General features: G+C 29.8%; 1 protein-coding gene across 4 annotated transcripts in view; it reads right to left on the bottom strand.

Annotated features, from left to right (window-relative positions):
- Nucleotides 1-13,470, bottom strand: part of LOC111630505 (uncharacterized protein C1orf43 homolog) — a 31,943-nt gene extending 18,473 nt beyond the window's left edge. Inside the window, exons 1-4 of one of the 4 annotated variants that reach the window (XM_023374613.1) lie at nt 13,334-13,350; nt 11,932-12,239; nt 9,703-9,849; nt 2,408-2,509 (exon numbers count right to left, since the gene is read on the bottom strand). In XM_023374613.1, coding sequence (XP_023230381.1) covers nt 2,408-2,509; nt 9,703-9,759 — 159 coding nt within the window. In that variant the 5' untranslated portion in view covers nt 9,760-9,849; nt 11,932-12,239; nt 13,334-13,350. Of the gene's footprint in view, nt 1-2,407; nt 2,510-9,702; nt 9,850-11,931; nt 12,240-13,333 lie in introns of those variants that run through there. The other 3 variants (XM_023374612.1, XM_023374611.1, XM_023374614.1) reach the window with 3 other exon arrangements.
- Nucleotides 13,471-17,057: the final 3,587 nt, after the last annotated feature.

The following is a 17,057-nucleotide window of genomic DNA, read 5'->3' on the forward strand; positions in this document are numbered from 1 at the left end:
TATAATTTATATATAATACTAAACAGACGATAGCAAACTCAATTTAGCCGCTCCGTAGCGTGGCGCAGGGTCAGAGGTAAGTAGTTCGGCTGCTCATCCACTATTGGTCCAGACTCTATCAATCTTCTCGCGAAACGACGTTATAGGAGGTACGTTATACGAAAGTTTCTACAATTTTTTCGCTACGTTATAGGAATTGTCGTTATAGGAACGTACATTATAGGGGGTCGACTGTATTCCAGTTTCTCTAAAGCAAATCCATACAACTTGGTTTTTCAAATTTTAAAATCTCCCATTGCTTCTCAGTAGACAGATTGCTTTCCTTAAGCTTCTTAGAAACCAAACTGCATAGGAACTCGTATGAATGATCAGTATAGAGTTTCTTTGGCATTGCTCCTTGTTTCAACCAACTCGAGTTTCATTGCAGCCACTGAAATTTTTCCTCCAATTTATCAATGAATGCTCCTATTAATGAAAAATTGTTGGCATAAAAAAAGCCACTTGAATCCACATATTCCACGTGGTTATTACAGGATGTTTTAGGAATGGCAAGCCAGTTATTTCTTTATACAGATGTACTGTACTCTACAGTACATTCATAGGACATTAATCAAAGACTTTTTCATTTCCAAAATGAAATTGTTGACCAAGAAAATTCTGTCCTAATTACTTCACATATCCTGTTAAGACAATTGGCAAAACAAGTCATATCTCTCAGATTTAGATACATCAACTATATTTGAGCATGCAATTAGCATATATAATGCCTGGTTTGGAATAGCAAAATTCCACTGTTTGGCACATGCATCATTGAAGGCCTGTAAAACAGTTGTAGAATTTGTCTTTTCTAATTTGTAAAATCTTAAGAGCATGGGCTGTATTGGCTCCTCTGTTAATGGATCACAATAATATTCAGCACATACCTTTTAGTACATCCATTGTTTCATCCAAAATACAAAAATGGGTTACAGGGTATTTCCTACTATTTCTTATATTTTTTCAAAAAGTTGCCTCATATGCAGGCTCTACATAGCTTTTCTTTACAAGACTTTGATCACAAATTGAGTGCTTGATATACTTTTCAAGGAAGTTTTTTTGATTTAATTTGTTTAAGTGAAATCCCTGACTGAGTTAAAGCTTTAGCCAGTTCACATGAAAATTCCTCTTGCTTGCATTGTCCTTTGCAAAATGTAATAATGCTGAAATAAAAATTTAGCCCTTCTTTTTGAGCTGCAATTTTCAAAAATTGTAGATCTATAAATTTCCACTGGCATCCATCTGTCTCTGTCTGTCCTTCCTTAATCTTGAGAATGGAGTTGGATTAAAGTTGAGACCAGGTATGGAAAGCTTAGGGGCAGGAGGTCCCAATTAATTATATTACAATACAGCACAGTTGGACTGGAAGTTATGTTATTTCAATTCAAAAATTTTCTCCTAAACGAAGTTTGATGGATGACCAGTATGACTCCATTTTTATTAACAGAATGCACATGATGCACAAGGCAAGACACTACTAGAACTGAGAGTATTGTGACAAAAATTGCAGCCTGAAATTGTGACAACATTACAATAAATAATTGCTAATCATCTTTAATTGTTCTTTCTTTCCCTGTTGTAAATATGTTTTGTATATTTAATATACTGCTTAACATGTGAAAAGAGATGCTTTTCATCAAAATTTATGGTAACATTACACAGTGCATATCTACTGTCATCAATTGTAATCCTTCGTTTTTAAAACTATTTACTAACTCCTTCAGTTTTTGTTTTGGTATCTTTGGCATTTTTTAAACTAGTAAGCTGTCATGTCACTGCTGTGTCCCTTCCTCATCTTTATGAACAATGGAATCATCCTTATTATTTTACATTGTAGGAAGATATTTAAATATCAAAAAAAGTTATTAATTACAAATTTAATTTCAAATTTATAAATACAAATATAAACAAAATATGCAATTTAAGTACAGAAAAGGAGGAAAACTATCAAAAGTGCTCAGCAGTAAAAAGACAGAAAAGGGGAACTGATATCTCTTCAAACAATTGTGAACTTAATAAAGAACCATCCTATATTTTAAAGCAGTCTCCTGTGCAAGTAATGAAAAAGGAGAGCACTTCAACTTTAATAATAACCGAATAACAACAATTTTTAGTAATAAATCTGCTATTGATAAAAACACATGATTTTTTTTAAGGTTAAACTGAAATTCCTGATATATCAAGGATTACATGAACAGGAAAGATCTAATGATTTATAAATTATCATCTGATCCACTAATATAAAATGTATATAATAGTGAAATGGTCAAAAACATAACAATTCTAGCAAATTTAGAAAATTTTATTTATCAATGGAATATAACTATGATTACTTCCATTATATTAGATATGAATTGAGTTATATGCTTACTTTTGGAGCACCATGTCCAATTGGAACATGAGGACCTCTTCTTGACTTTAATGCAAACCTCATTATTTGTCTTTTGGCAAATATAAATAATAATATAAAAGTCTAATAAAATAAATAAACAAATGTAATAAGTATTGAGAATTTATTTAAAACATACAATAGATATAAATTATGAAAAGTTTAATTTTTGGATTATTTAATGGTTTAATATTAAAATTAAAGTTTTAAATTATTTTTCAATAACTATAATTATTTTATATTTTTCTATTTTACTTATAAAATCAAATTACACGTATAAATTATCATCTATATATTTAATATATAAAATAATAAACTAATTTATCAATATATAGAAAGTTTTGCAATATATGATCATAACTAGAGATCAGATTTTGGAGAAATTGCTACTTTATTCAGTTCAAAGACAGCACTTTCTTGATAATTTATTTTTACCATATGTGAATCTACAGCCACTCTGAATAAATCCTATTGTGCTACTGTTTGTTACTTCTGAAGCTTTAGACACAGTTTGCTGAATCTTTCTATAGTTTGCTGTTATAAAGTTAAATAGTAAATTATAATAAAAATTATAATGTGGCTATTGTTTCCATTTTTGAATATGTCGTATAAAAACTAAGAAGGTCTTTTTTTTATTTATCATGGGATTAGCCAGGGCCACAACGAGAGTGGCCAAGTGTAAGAAACAGGGCCTGACATATTCGAGGCAGACCATCCCCAAAAATTTCTGGGATTGCTACCCAGATTTGAATCCAGACCTTCCAGAGAAGCCGCTGCCATAACCATCAGCTGGTGCCTGATGGTGACTTAACCACCTCAGTCATCAGGCCAAATGTAGATATTAATACTGTAATATTTATTACATTAAAAATATAACAAACAGCAAATTAAAACAGTAAATGAATTAAAAAAGTTCTCTTAATTGTTCATTCTCCTTCAGTTCTTTGTAATATATGCTAACAATAAAGATTTATTTTTGAATTTGCTACTTTTTACTACCTTTGAAACTTTTATTCAGATTTTTGTGACTACAAAATCTGATCTCTAGTCATAACTTTAGGAATTGATTCCTTACCTGAAAACAAGTTTAAAAAGTCATGTGAACATTTGCATTTTATAGTTATGAATTAGACTTAACTATGGGGAGATAATAAAGGATTTTTGTTACTAAAGCAGAAACATTCAATGTGGATAGTCAAAAATTTTATCAATAAAAATAAGACAAAAGCATTGAATTATTTTTCATGTTATTTTGCTACTTTTAAAAACAGTTTATAATTTTTCATAAAAATTATTTGACAATAGTTGAAACATCTGTGATATGCAAATTATATGCCCGTAGCAGTGCTAATTTTATCTCTCCTATAAAATGAATGTAAGTTTAGCAAAGTTCATGTTAGGAAAATAAGTGAGAAATTTTGAACAAAATGAATAACTGCAAGTTAAAAAAAAGAGAAGAAATAGTGATAAAATACAAAATAGCAAAAAGTACATTATTAATGATTAAAAAATTAAGAAAAAACTGAAACAGCTTACACAAAGCAGTTTGAGTTTATCCATAAATGGATATGAATTGAAAAAACTGAAGAAATAGAAATAGTGATTAAAACTTTATGTATTTTTTTTTTTTTTTGCTGATAATGTCAATAAGCTCTAGTAAAACTAAAACAGTTATAACATTTAAGGGACCAACTTATTTATGTTGTTATAACTGGGGTGACATTATAGCTGGGTTCCACTGTACCTGAGATAAACATGTAAAAATAGTGTGACAACTGTATGCATTAATACACTGATCCTTTATTACACTACACATTATACATTACACATCCATTGCTTTTAATGCTTAAAAAAGTCAGTAATTTTGCTTTGAGTCTTTGGCATTTTCCAATACATATTGTTTAAATTGTTATGAAGATGGGACAGAATAGCAAAGAATGAAGTCAATATTTTCAAATTGACAATCACTTTGTTGGAAATTGCTAGTGTAGAAACAGATTCCAAATTTGCAATCACTTTGCAGTTATCATCACCATTTTCTGTATCATTGTAATGGTTAGATTCCTTTTGCACTTCCACTATGATGTCAGCATCAGAGTTTATTGCACTGGTTATAATGTCATTATCTGCTTGAACACAGTGCTGCATCTCTGCATTTGAGATAATTTCAGTGTTGATCTTGTTATACCACTCAGATTCACTTGCAGAGTCCAAGCTTGCAGCTGTCTGAGAACTTTGAGTAATGGAAGCAGTTTCTGATTGTCTCTAGTGTAACTCGATTCCATGTTATGGCTAAACATCTTATAACATTCAGAAGAGAAATTGTATTCTGGTCACTATATCCAAAGCCCCGTAATACTTGTATCAAAATGAACTTTCTATCATGGCAGTTAGAATTAGTCCTTGGTTCATAGATAAAGCACACTAGTAGTGTTTGATGGAAGAAACACAAGTTTAATGTTACTCAGTTTGTGTTCTATACAGGTGTGGGGCAATTATCTAACACAAGGAAAATTTTATGATCCTTACCACACAGTCCAGGAAATCAACTTTTTCTTGAACAGTTAAGATGTCATTCATGCATTTTTGTTTGCTAAATAATGTACAGGAAGAGATCTTTTGTTTTTAAAATACCAGGATTTTTTGATTTTTCTATCACCATAAATTTTCTTTTCTCACTGCAATCCATATTAGGAACAACTAGAACATTTGTTCCTTTGACAATTTTCTACCAACATGTTTTTCTTCCTTAAATTTTAAAGTCTTATCAGGACAAGATTTTTTTATTATCTATAAAACAATTCAATCACGTCTCCATTGACAACGTCTGAATCATTAAATCCTGCATGAAGCTTAGGCCAGTCATTTTGTAATAGTCAATTGTTGTCTGTAAGTTTACTTTAGCTGATTCTCTGCAAACTTTACCAAATGTAATGTCATGATGATGTTTAAATGATCAATCCAATCATTGCTGCAATTAAGGTTTTCGATTGCCAACAACTGTTCAAATTCTTTGATTTTAACTTTTAAGATTGAGGCAATAATTAGAATGTTTAGACACTGCTGCTTTGTGAACAAATTTAAGGTCACACAATCCAAATCTTCATGTATAGGTTTCCTTACCTTCTTAACATTCTTTCTTGATTCATCAAATACTTTTTGTATTTTCTCACAGTCTTTCCACATTGTGTATACAATCGAGTTGCTCAGGCCAAAGTCCTTACAAATCATAACCTTTTTTGCATCTCCTTCAATTTGTTTTATGTTTGAAACTTTGTCTTCAATGGAGAGATTTTTACACTTTAGCATAATTTTATGTATTTGCAAAAATGATTAACCATTGAAGGAAGAAAATCTGTAACTTCCTTGACTGAATCCTTCACCAAGTTATCAATCAGCAGAAACACTCCAGTGGACCCAAGAGGTTTCACACCAATGTGTTTACCAATTAGCAAAACCATGCCTGTGCATTCTTTCACCATGCTTTTTCTACTAAAACTAAACTAATACTACAAAACTGATTAGAAAAACTGATAACATACAGTGTACTGTTAAATTATTTCCTTAAAAATAGGCTAAAACATCAATCTAAATGTTAAAAAATGTGGAAAATTTTGTCATTATAACCAAGTTTCAATATCACTATATCAGGATAAAACATAATGTTAAAGTATAAGGTTCTAGCTCGACTGTCAGTATTTAGTTATTATAGATGTCATTATAACTGTGTCATTATATCCAAGTTTGACTATATATATATATATTTTATAATTTTATAAATTTTTTTTTATTAATACATAATTGATAACACAACTTATAATTATTTTTAATATGAACATTTTGGCCATCATGACTATTCATATTAATGAGATTCAACTACATATAATACATTATTATTTCAGCAACAGGTCTTCAATCTTTGTTATAATTAAAAAGGCTATGAAATGTTTCAGAGATAAGAATCATTTGCTTAATAATTTGTAAGGGAAAAAATAGATATACACCAAAAATATAGATATTGATATAATAAAGAAAATTTCACTTATGCTATGCCATTAATGGATACTTTAATCAGATGCATACTTTTAGGCTTATAATTCTTTTGAAAGTATTATTAATTACTTGAAAATTAGATTTATAATACTAAAGATGGCTAAACATAGCAATTAAAATGTTTATAACTTTTAACTTTATCTAATCAACAGTAGTTTAATTTAAACAAAGATATTATTGTTAAAATCATATTAAATTATATTATACAGTGCAAACAGTATTGGAAATAGGTTTATGCATGAAATTACTTTTATAAATACAGTAGGTGATCAGTTAACGAACATAATCAGTTCCAAGACTTTGTTCACTATCTGAATTGTTCGTTAACTGATTATCGATTTATCATAAGTTTTTATGAGAATTTGATTAATTCATTCTGAAGACTCCAAAAAATAAAAAATATATACTTTCTTACTACATTTATTTATATGTAATAATAGAAATACATATATACACTGTCTTGCATTTTTATTAGTCATGTTTTTTCCATTTGTGGGGTGTTAAAGAATCTGTCTAATGTTGATTGCTTTTCTCTCTTCTTCAAGATTTTTCAGAAGTAATTAATAGTATTGTAATTGTATATACAGTCGACCCCACTATAAGATATAAATACGTTCCAATTTATTAGGAATCCGATTTCTTACAAGTCGTTCCAATCACAGCCCGACACGTGTCAAGTTTACGGACTACGGCTGATTGAAAGGTTTTCTTCCATAAAATTAATCGATTCTACACTAATCCGACTCAACATTTCCAAAATACGTATATTTTTTCGTAGTTTTATAGGAATCGTAATTATAGGGACCGTAATTATAGGGGGGTCGACTGTATCCCTAAGCCTATTAACCTCAACCTGGTTTGAATGCCATTCTAAGACAGTTATTTTGGCATCATCCCACTTCTTCAAAAAAATGTTTAATAGCAGATATCGACATTAATTCTCTTTTTCAGAAGAAAATATATCTCGCTGAGTTTCTTGGTGTTCTTCATTCAAGAGTTCTTGGTGTTCTTCATTCAAGAGTTCTTGGTGTTCTTCTGTCGTCAGATCTGTTTCAGGTCCCATTATGAGCTCTTCAATGTTCTTTATTTCTCAGATGTGATTTTTGTTACTCCTTTAGCTGATTGAGTCTTCTTGATAATACAATATCTTTCTTGGATAAGATTGAATTGTGGCCTACTGTAGAACTATTTAAGCCATAATTTCCAGCAACATCAGACATCTTCTGCCCACTCTCTACCTTTGCTATTATATTCTCACTTTTCAAAAATAAAAACAGATACAAAACTTAACGAGTGCCTGCTCAAATACTATAAAAGAATTGTTTCTGACAGAAAAATAAACGACTGGAATTACAAGAAAGAGTTTCAAAATTCAAAGGAATACTATCCAATCAGTATATACTGGGATGTGTCGATGTTGACGTCTCCCACGCTCTGAGAAGTTCCGAATTGTTGCCTGAAGAAAAGGGAAAGCCAATCGGTATTCATTATTTTACATTGCTTCTTCTTGTGTTTGTTCTGTGAGGTGTTCATTGTCCGAACATAAAAATCTTTTGCAAAAGTGTTCGTTATCCGATCACCCACTGTAAGTCTAATAAGATGTACAGTACATTACATGCACAAAGATTATTTTATTTATTTACTTATACTTAACCATAACAAAATACAGTAATATGGTTTATCAATTATAATCATTAAATATTCATCATAAATTTTCTTTATATATTTACTTTAAATTTTTGGTTAAAGAGGGACATATGCCCCTCTGTCCTCTGAATACACCTATAACAGCAGGAATATAGCAAAAGATTTCTAACCTAAACACCAACAACCCAAGGTTGTCAAGTGATTAGTGTAGGATTGATAAATTAATAAGGTTGTTTAGGTATCAGTAAACAAATTTATTTTTATTATATTTTTAAATATAATAAAAACAATAATATGTGATTGATACATCTTTAAATTTCATTACAGTACACAAAACACAATTTTGAATTTTGATTTATATATAATAAGAAAAATTATTATTAATTCCTACTTGATTTTTTATTTCATCCTATTTGTAATTTATTCTTATTTTATAAAGAAAGGAGTCAACAAATGAAATAAAATTTAAACAGATAATCAACAATGTGCAATGAATCTAAAATTTGATTTATAAAATAACGAAGTTTATTAACTGATTAAATAACACATTTTTCGTAACAGATTCTTTTACAATATTCCATATTATCTTGCCTTGTTAACAAATTTTTTTTTAATATGAATTTTTAATATTCATTTTTATTTTAAAAATGAATATTAAAAATGATACTAATTAACAATGCCATTATTTTTATTAACAATCATAAAACACTGTATTGGAGAAGTAAAAAAATTATTTGCAAATGTTGCTCCTTGGATAGCTTTAAAAATGTCAAAAAAACTGAAAACACAACTTTAAAATTATTATTATAATCATTCCTAGTAAGTTAATATAAACTTATCAACATTAATAAATGTTTAGTAAGAAAAATGTTAATGATTCCATTTATATCCTTTTTATACATATACATACAGGGTCTTCCAAAAAGAATACTACCATTTTAAATTTCTGTAATTATGTTAATTATTACCTGAGAACATTGTAATGTACATTAATTAAAGCATTGGAAAACTGTCCAAGATTCACATTTACCCATTATAGTTTCTCAATGTGTAAACCTCATGTCATAAAACACACATCCAACTGATATTCAAATTCTTCCTATGCTCACTATAGCATATCCACTAAACTCCTCCCATAGCAACCACATTCCTACAATTCCTGAAGATTACTCATATTGCACAATAATGAGTGATTCCAATTTTGCAAAATGTAGAGCACAAAATGCCTTCTGTGTTGTGGAGTTTCCATTTTTGTTTACAGTGCTTCCTAGAGATAGTTGACAACAAGACATTTGAATGCAGAAGAGAAAGTTACTCTATCAATTGGTATGCATCGCATACTTCTCAGATAATAATTAACATAATTACAAGTAATTTAAAATGATAGCATTCTTTTTGGACGACCCTGTATACATATATATTGTAAATATCAGACATTTACAAAAAACAAAATTATACAAATTTCAATTTTGCTTGTTAAATGATAAATAACAATAAAGATTTAGCTTTATCTAAAATATTAATCTAATGTAAATAATTATTTTTAGTATTGCTTAAACAAAACTCAAAATACTTACTAATACACCAAAAGCAATGCAAATAATGATGGCAATTCCTGATAGTTGATCAGCCATTACTTTTTTGTTACATTAAATATATTTACAAATATATCTCAGTCATACTTATATGAGATATAAAAATCGTTCTATCTTCTTTTAGAATTACTGAAATAAAAATAATTTTCATTATACAAAGAGTTTTATTTGTTAATTAAAAACAAAAAGTTATTTTAAAATAATCATTTAAAATTTATCATGAATCTAATCTTGATATAATCTTTTATAAAAATCATAAAGATCAAGTTAAATTTTTCAAAAATATGTTCAAAGTCTATAATTTTAATGAAGTTTATTGTAAAGAAATATCAAAGATTATTCAAACTAAGAATTATAAATAGATATATAAACACTACTTTCATAATAAGGTTTACATTATTAATGCTAATTTATTTATTAATTTATACACATTATAACAACAATTCATTTGATTAACATTCAAATATTTCATTACAATTCCTTAACTATAATAAAATTTTGAAAGATTATAAGTTTTCTATTCTATTATTATAAAATTATAGGGATACATTGATTAAATCTCTAACCTCAGAAATATTTAGAAATGATTTGATTTATTTGAAAAAGATTACAGTTAAACATAATTACTACATTTAATATAGTAGAACCCCGATTATCTGAGTCCTGATTAACAGAAATTCTGCATTATCCACAGTGAACCTGTAAGTAAATACACTACTTTTCATATAGTGTAATTCATAAAAGAAAATTTAAAATGATTTGTTTCTGCTACCTTTTATCATATAACTTAAAGTGAGATAGATCATTCATATTAAAATGTAACTAAAAACCCACATTTTTATTCTTATAACTATTGTAAGTATATTAGCCATATAATAAATCATATAAAAAGACATTGTTTTATATGATTAAATTTGCTAAGCTAGAGAAATTGCTTAAAAGTGATACCTAATATATTTTAATATTTGTAACTTTTAATCCAAAATAGTCATGGCTGTCTGTTTCATCTGAGTTCTTGGTTATTTGAGGTATCATCATTACCTCGAATAATTGGGTTTCTACTGTAATTATACACTCAAAGGTTTTTCTATAATTTTTAAAAATTATTAATAACATACTTAGATAGTAAACAAATCTTTATTAAGTCCAAAAAATACTTTATGTTTGTAGAGCACGTATTATTTTCACTGATGCAAGTCCTGATTTATTCTAAATTGTAAATAAAATGACTAAAGGAATGATATGTTCTTTAGAATGTGGTACAAGTACAAATTTGAATGATAAAAAATGGAATATAGATCCCAAGAATATTTCAAATAAAGTATTTTTTTGACTTCAATAAAAATTTGTGTTTATAATCTGAGCAATTACTGGATCTACCTTCAAGAAAGTAGTTCAAACAGAGAACAAACTTTGTCAGTATTAAAAATTTGGAACAAAAAGCTTGGCTCATTTTCAAATTTTTCTCTATGCAACTTGTTCATTTTTAGTAAATGTAAATTTTTGATTTGGTTTAGTGAGATACAGCAATGCAACACGTGGGTAATGAGCCAAGAGGGGTTCTCTCCCAGAGAACTTTCTTTGGAAAACCGGTACCTATTTAGGCATTACACATGTAGTTTTCTTCACACGGGCGAGATTCAAACCCCTAACCGACCTCTGGCGTTCGACGGTTTTATCCGCCACCGGTAGCAAATGCATATTTCGCTCTACAGCATTTCTCTCATCTGCATCAACTTAATTAACAATTATTACCACATCCTCAATAAACAGTATTGATAATTTATAAAATGATACACTCTACTTTACTGTAATCATATCTTTCAAAAAGGGAGACCCGACAGTTTAGGAATTGACTCGATTTCCGTAATCCCAAATATCCACATCTTCCATTCCGTATTTATAATAATTCAGAAAGATTACAAACAATTACAGTTTGACAAAAGTTAAATGCACTTTGTATATTAAAAATCTAATTCATATAACCAATTATTATTATTATTAAACACAACTGAACAACTGATTATTCCTCAAGCTCTAATAGTTTATCAAGAACTATTTCATGTCATTATTTAGAAAATAATCTATTTTATGGACATAAATATGAAATTTCAACTGTAATATATTTATTAACAATTGTAAATTGATTAAATAAATTGAAAATTTAAAAATATATGTATTTTTTTTTTTTTTGTGATTTTACTTTCTTACCAAACAGTTAATTTCTCATCCTTCATATTTTCTTATAGAAATATTCTTTTATTCTCCAAATTTTTAACGAATAACGAAGATAAAACGTTTCTTTTTATAATACACCGTTACGTAGAGTGACGTTTCGACGAATAAATTAGTTACGGTTGAATTAAAACTCCGATAAATAAAGCAATCTTCGAGAAGTTTGAGACGAGTAAACTATTCTCAATTACTTAATAAATCCAAACAAACGTCGTCACATCCGAAACGTTTACAATGTCTACGGCTTCCTATTATTGACACCAGACTCCATGTTGTCCGTAAATCTACACAATACAGCTGATTAGTTATTATATAAAATTGCTTGAATTATGAATATTTTATATAATTAATCTCTTGTATTCGTATATATATTATAAAAATTATATTTATTATATATTTTTTTTTTCATTCATTCCCCTATAGGTACTGAGGGCTTTCTATTTTATCAGGCCCATTGACAACTCGATTATCCGACAGTTGGGTTTTTAGTTTTAAATAAACTCCCATATAATCACTTTTACGTTATTGTATAGTATTTATTTATTTATTTTTAATCTTTCTGCTCTGTGAGCATTATGAGGGCCCTTTTAGTAAGCTTGTTATGGGTTCGGACAGACGTAATGGGGCCGATAAATTCGGACGAGAAATTCCGGGCCCACCAGAGGAATAGGATGCCACCTTAACAGCTTGGCCATCCGGCTGGCTACTGTATAATATTAGCAAAATACAGTATACATTCAGTCGGTGTAACCAAGATTTTGAGACTATGATTGCTGCTGAAAACTGATTCGGGAAATACCAAGGCATTTACTCTTTTATTTAATGAAAGTCACATCTTATGTGACCGCTGATTCATAAGTAACTGAAGACACAACATAATACAATATAAATAAAAATATAAATTTTAATTAAGGAAAAGTTTGGAAATTTACTAGTGTTTTTGTTTTTTCCTTTTATTTTGGGATACCAGAGTCTCTTTGTCTTCCTCTGGGTGCACCTCCTTGTTAGTTTTGAAGAACTATTAACCAACGGAAAGCCACCGAAGAGTCAATCAGGGTGGCCAACAGAAAACCAGAAATATAATGCAAAATATAAGTGTGATCCCTCGGTTCATCCACTGGGTCACTTATAAAAGGCATTAAGAAGACTTTTTAATTAATATTATCTAAAACTGGCCAAGCGGTTAAAGTGTCCAATTACTGCACTGAAGTACCAGAGAACGAATCAGGACTGGTCGCAAAACTCTAGGAATCTTTGAGGGTTGGGTCAGTCCTTCATCATCCACGACGGGCTTTTGTGAGGTTCTTTCAGATCTAATCGTCTCTGTCGTTCTCTTCTTGAAATTAACCTTAGCCACTTCAAATAAACATTTACGAACCTTTTATTTTCTTTCAAAAACAGAACATCGAACATTTTTACAGATGCTAACGAATCTTTTTTTCTTTTAGAACATTGACGCAAACATGGCATTCGAAATGTTGTCATCTTAAATAAATACGAATGTAAACAAATCAGTTTTAACGGCTTAACTAAAAGGTTCTCTTAGTGCCCACAGGAGGAAGAAATAAGAATTATACGCATTATAGGTTCGGCCATATCCAAAATGAAGCGGTGGGATATGAGGAACGGGATCCGACATATCCGGGATAGACCAGACCGTCCTCTCAAAAAATACCGGACCTTCTAAGATAATAATAGACGTGAAATGTGTTGAAACTAGAATGAAAAGTTTTGCTTTATTAATTTTATAAATTTTATAATTACTTCTGAATTTTTGTGTATTTTGATGTTTTCTGTCTATTCAAACCAAATCAAATACAATAGTGACTATGTTTATATATCGCATTTTCCGCCCAATAAGAAGCACTCATAATTTTGCAAAGGTTATTTAGGGAGGAAATTGGTACACTTTCAGTGACCGAGTGGAAAATCACTGAACACTAGTCGTGGGGTCGCGCCTCACCAACAAACTTGTCACGTGGAGTTTTCTGGGTTTACCTCAGATGTCCGATACCCAAATAGGAGCCAGTTTTCCATAGAAAGTCTTCCTGGGAGGCACCTCTTCCTCTTTGGCAGATCGCCCTCGTTTTGCGTTGCTATATCCAATCAAACCAAACCAAACTTAGCATAATTAATGAATAACATAGTCTCTTTTGATAACTTACGGAGATACAGACATTGCGGAAAATAGAATGGAACTCTGTCAGTAAATGTTGCTCTTATTAGTTCTTCAAAAAGCCTTTAGGTTTGATTTTTAACTCCTTATATCACAAAGAAAGTAAAGAAATAAATCAGGAAAATTTATTTATTTTTCCAATATTGATAAATAAATGGCCTTATTGTAAATCTAGACCTACAAAATCATATAGTATGTCATTTCATAAATTTGCAATAGCTATAGTCCGCGCAGCATTAACGCATGAGTAACGTTTAATTGAAGTGACATCACTCGCGACGTTGATCTCAAGTTGAATCTTTCCATATACAGACTTTTTTTTATAGACTTTTCCAGACTGATGCGTACTGTACATTCTGTGCGCATCGGTTTCACCCACAACCGATGCATCTTAATAAGCATTTACTGGTGCTTCTGGCAATCTAACAAAATGGCGGAAGCAAACATATATATGGGCGTTTACAGACTACTTTGTCAAAATGGTTAATAAAGATGAGTTGTAAAAATAGTGTCAACGATATAACCACGGAGACGGCCATTTTAGGGGAGAGACGTACAATACCGACCTTTACTTTCGCTACTAGAGCTTAGTAGTAGCATTCTACAGACATACGCAGAAGAATATAATCGATATAGTCATATACTGTACTTTGGGGGCTAATTTGTTTGGTTAGGATTGTAAGAACCACGAGCCAGAGAATGTTCTTGTTGGTATTTAATGCACCAAAAGTTATTTTTGCGGCTTTAATTCTACTTTGAACGAGTAGTTAATTTCATTTTAAAATTTATTTTGTCTATAGTAATATTAGGTTAAGATAAAACGTATTATTTTCACAATATAAAACGGTATACAACGGACAATCTCCAAAATGTTACCGCGTGGCAGTCGTCCAATACAGATCAAAAATAATTTTTAAGATCTCAGTTTGTTTGCTTTCTTCTCAATTTAGAGAGAAATAGCAGCAAATAAAGTATAATAGATAAAGAGGAAAGTAAAATGGACCAAAGTTGGCATGAAAATGGCAATAGATGAAGTTCTTGTCGCCAGTTTCGACATTTTCAGTTTCAAAAACAACATTAATAAATCGATTGAGAGCAATCCAAGTTGGCAAAAATATGAGTATGGTCTAATATTATTGTTAATTGTCTACTTGGACATTATTTATTAATAGGACGTAATACTGGTGTTTAAAGATTGACACAGCAATGAGAGTTAGTTCAGGAAAGAGCAAAATTTCTTTATTATATCACCTGTAGTAATAGTTTCTGAAATACTGGTGTTTAAAGATTGACACAGCAATGAGAGTTAGTTCAGGAAAGAGCAAAATTTCTTTATTATATCACCTGTAGTAATAGTTTCTGTACACATATTACACGTGTTTCGGGCTAGCATGCCCCTCATCAGCAGTACTACTACCACACACTAAAAAGTAACAATAATAAAACAAGATAAGTTATTGTATAAGTTAAAATTTTTTACATAGCCATAAAAATAATTTTAAAAAAATTCACTGTAAATACATACTCCAAACCCGAGTATAAATGTATTTTTCTCGTTGTATAATCAATTAACAAGTTAAACATTTCACTGTATAAATAAATTAAAATATAATAAATAAAGGTTGTAAATTATTAAAAACTAAAAACATTACATAGGAAAACCAAAAGAACTCACATCAAGGTTCAAATTTTCGCAATTCAACAGTATTATGGTAGAGAGACTTAACTATGCTTTTTTTATAAACGTCATCTAGTATGGTGCTCCAGGATTGGTAGATTATACGACCCAAATTATTGTTTATTTTATTTATTTATTTCTTTATGTTTAAATGTTCGTATAATTGACGTTTGTAATTATTTGATTCTTTTTTCTTTATTTTTATAGTATCTTTGTTGATTTGGCACCCATAACTTTAAGTATTAAGTCCTATTAATAAATAATGTCCAAGTAGACAATTAACAATAATATTAGAATTTAAAAGGACAGTAAGGCTTTTACAATTAAAATATGAGTATGGTCCTTCAGATGGGTTGATTGCAAAGGATTTTCGATGATGAAATGGAAAACAACTACTTTTTTATGCAAGATTGGGATTAAAAGTTCATCCAAGAAGACTGGGTATATTGTATTACATGTAAGGATTCGGCACGTATCAAATTCTCCGATCAAGAAAATATTTACTATTTTATTTGTGACAATTGTAAGCAGTGAAGTTCATTGAAAAATATTTTTAAGATTTGTTCCTATGTTTTCATAGAATTCACTTTTTCAAATAAATATTATTATTGGTACAGTATTATTGGTACAGTACAATAGTACGTTTCTCTACTATTGCCAAAGAATTTAGTTTTTCTATTTGCTTGAATAAAAATCACTAAAACAATTTATATTATCATTTAGATCTTAATATCCCTTAGAACAGTATCCGGTCGGTACTGGATGATAACATTTGCACTACCCGAAATTATGACTATTTTTATGTTAGAAATAATTAGTACTTTAAGTAAATTTTTAGCAAAATCTTATCCTGTACGTTATGAAACACTATTTGAGGTATCGTATTAATGTTGTAAAACCAATTTTTCCCGAGACTTACATTGGGCGAGGAGCGCCCGTACATTGAAGCATTTGGAACACTGTTCCCTTCTTGTCTTGATTGCCCTTTTCCTAATATTCAAGAGGCCCCAAACAATAGAAAATTCCTGACTTCTAGCCTATTCTGCAAATATAAAAGAAACTAATGAACGACATTTATCCATTGACCCATGTAACTTCGTCGTGTGTTGACCAAAACTCCATTCCTTGTTTTCAATTCCAAGTTAACCTCGAGCACTGCCTTATGGGAGCGCTGATCCGATATTAAAGCACAGAGTTTGAAGCTCCTTCAATAATGTACGATGCCCCTTTTTTATAACTTGTGTTTCT

This window comes from Centruroides sculpturatus, unplaced genomic scaffold (assembly GCF_000671375.1).
Source record: "Centruroides sculpturatus isolate CEXI.00-Female unplaced genomic scaffold, Cexi_2.0 scaffold576, whole genome shotgun sequence".
Taxonomy (NCBI): Eukaryota; Metazoa; Arthropoda; class Arachnida; order Scorpiones; family Buthidae; genus Centruroides; species Centruroides sculpturatus.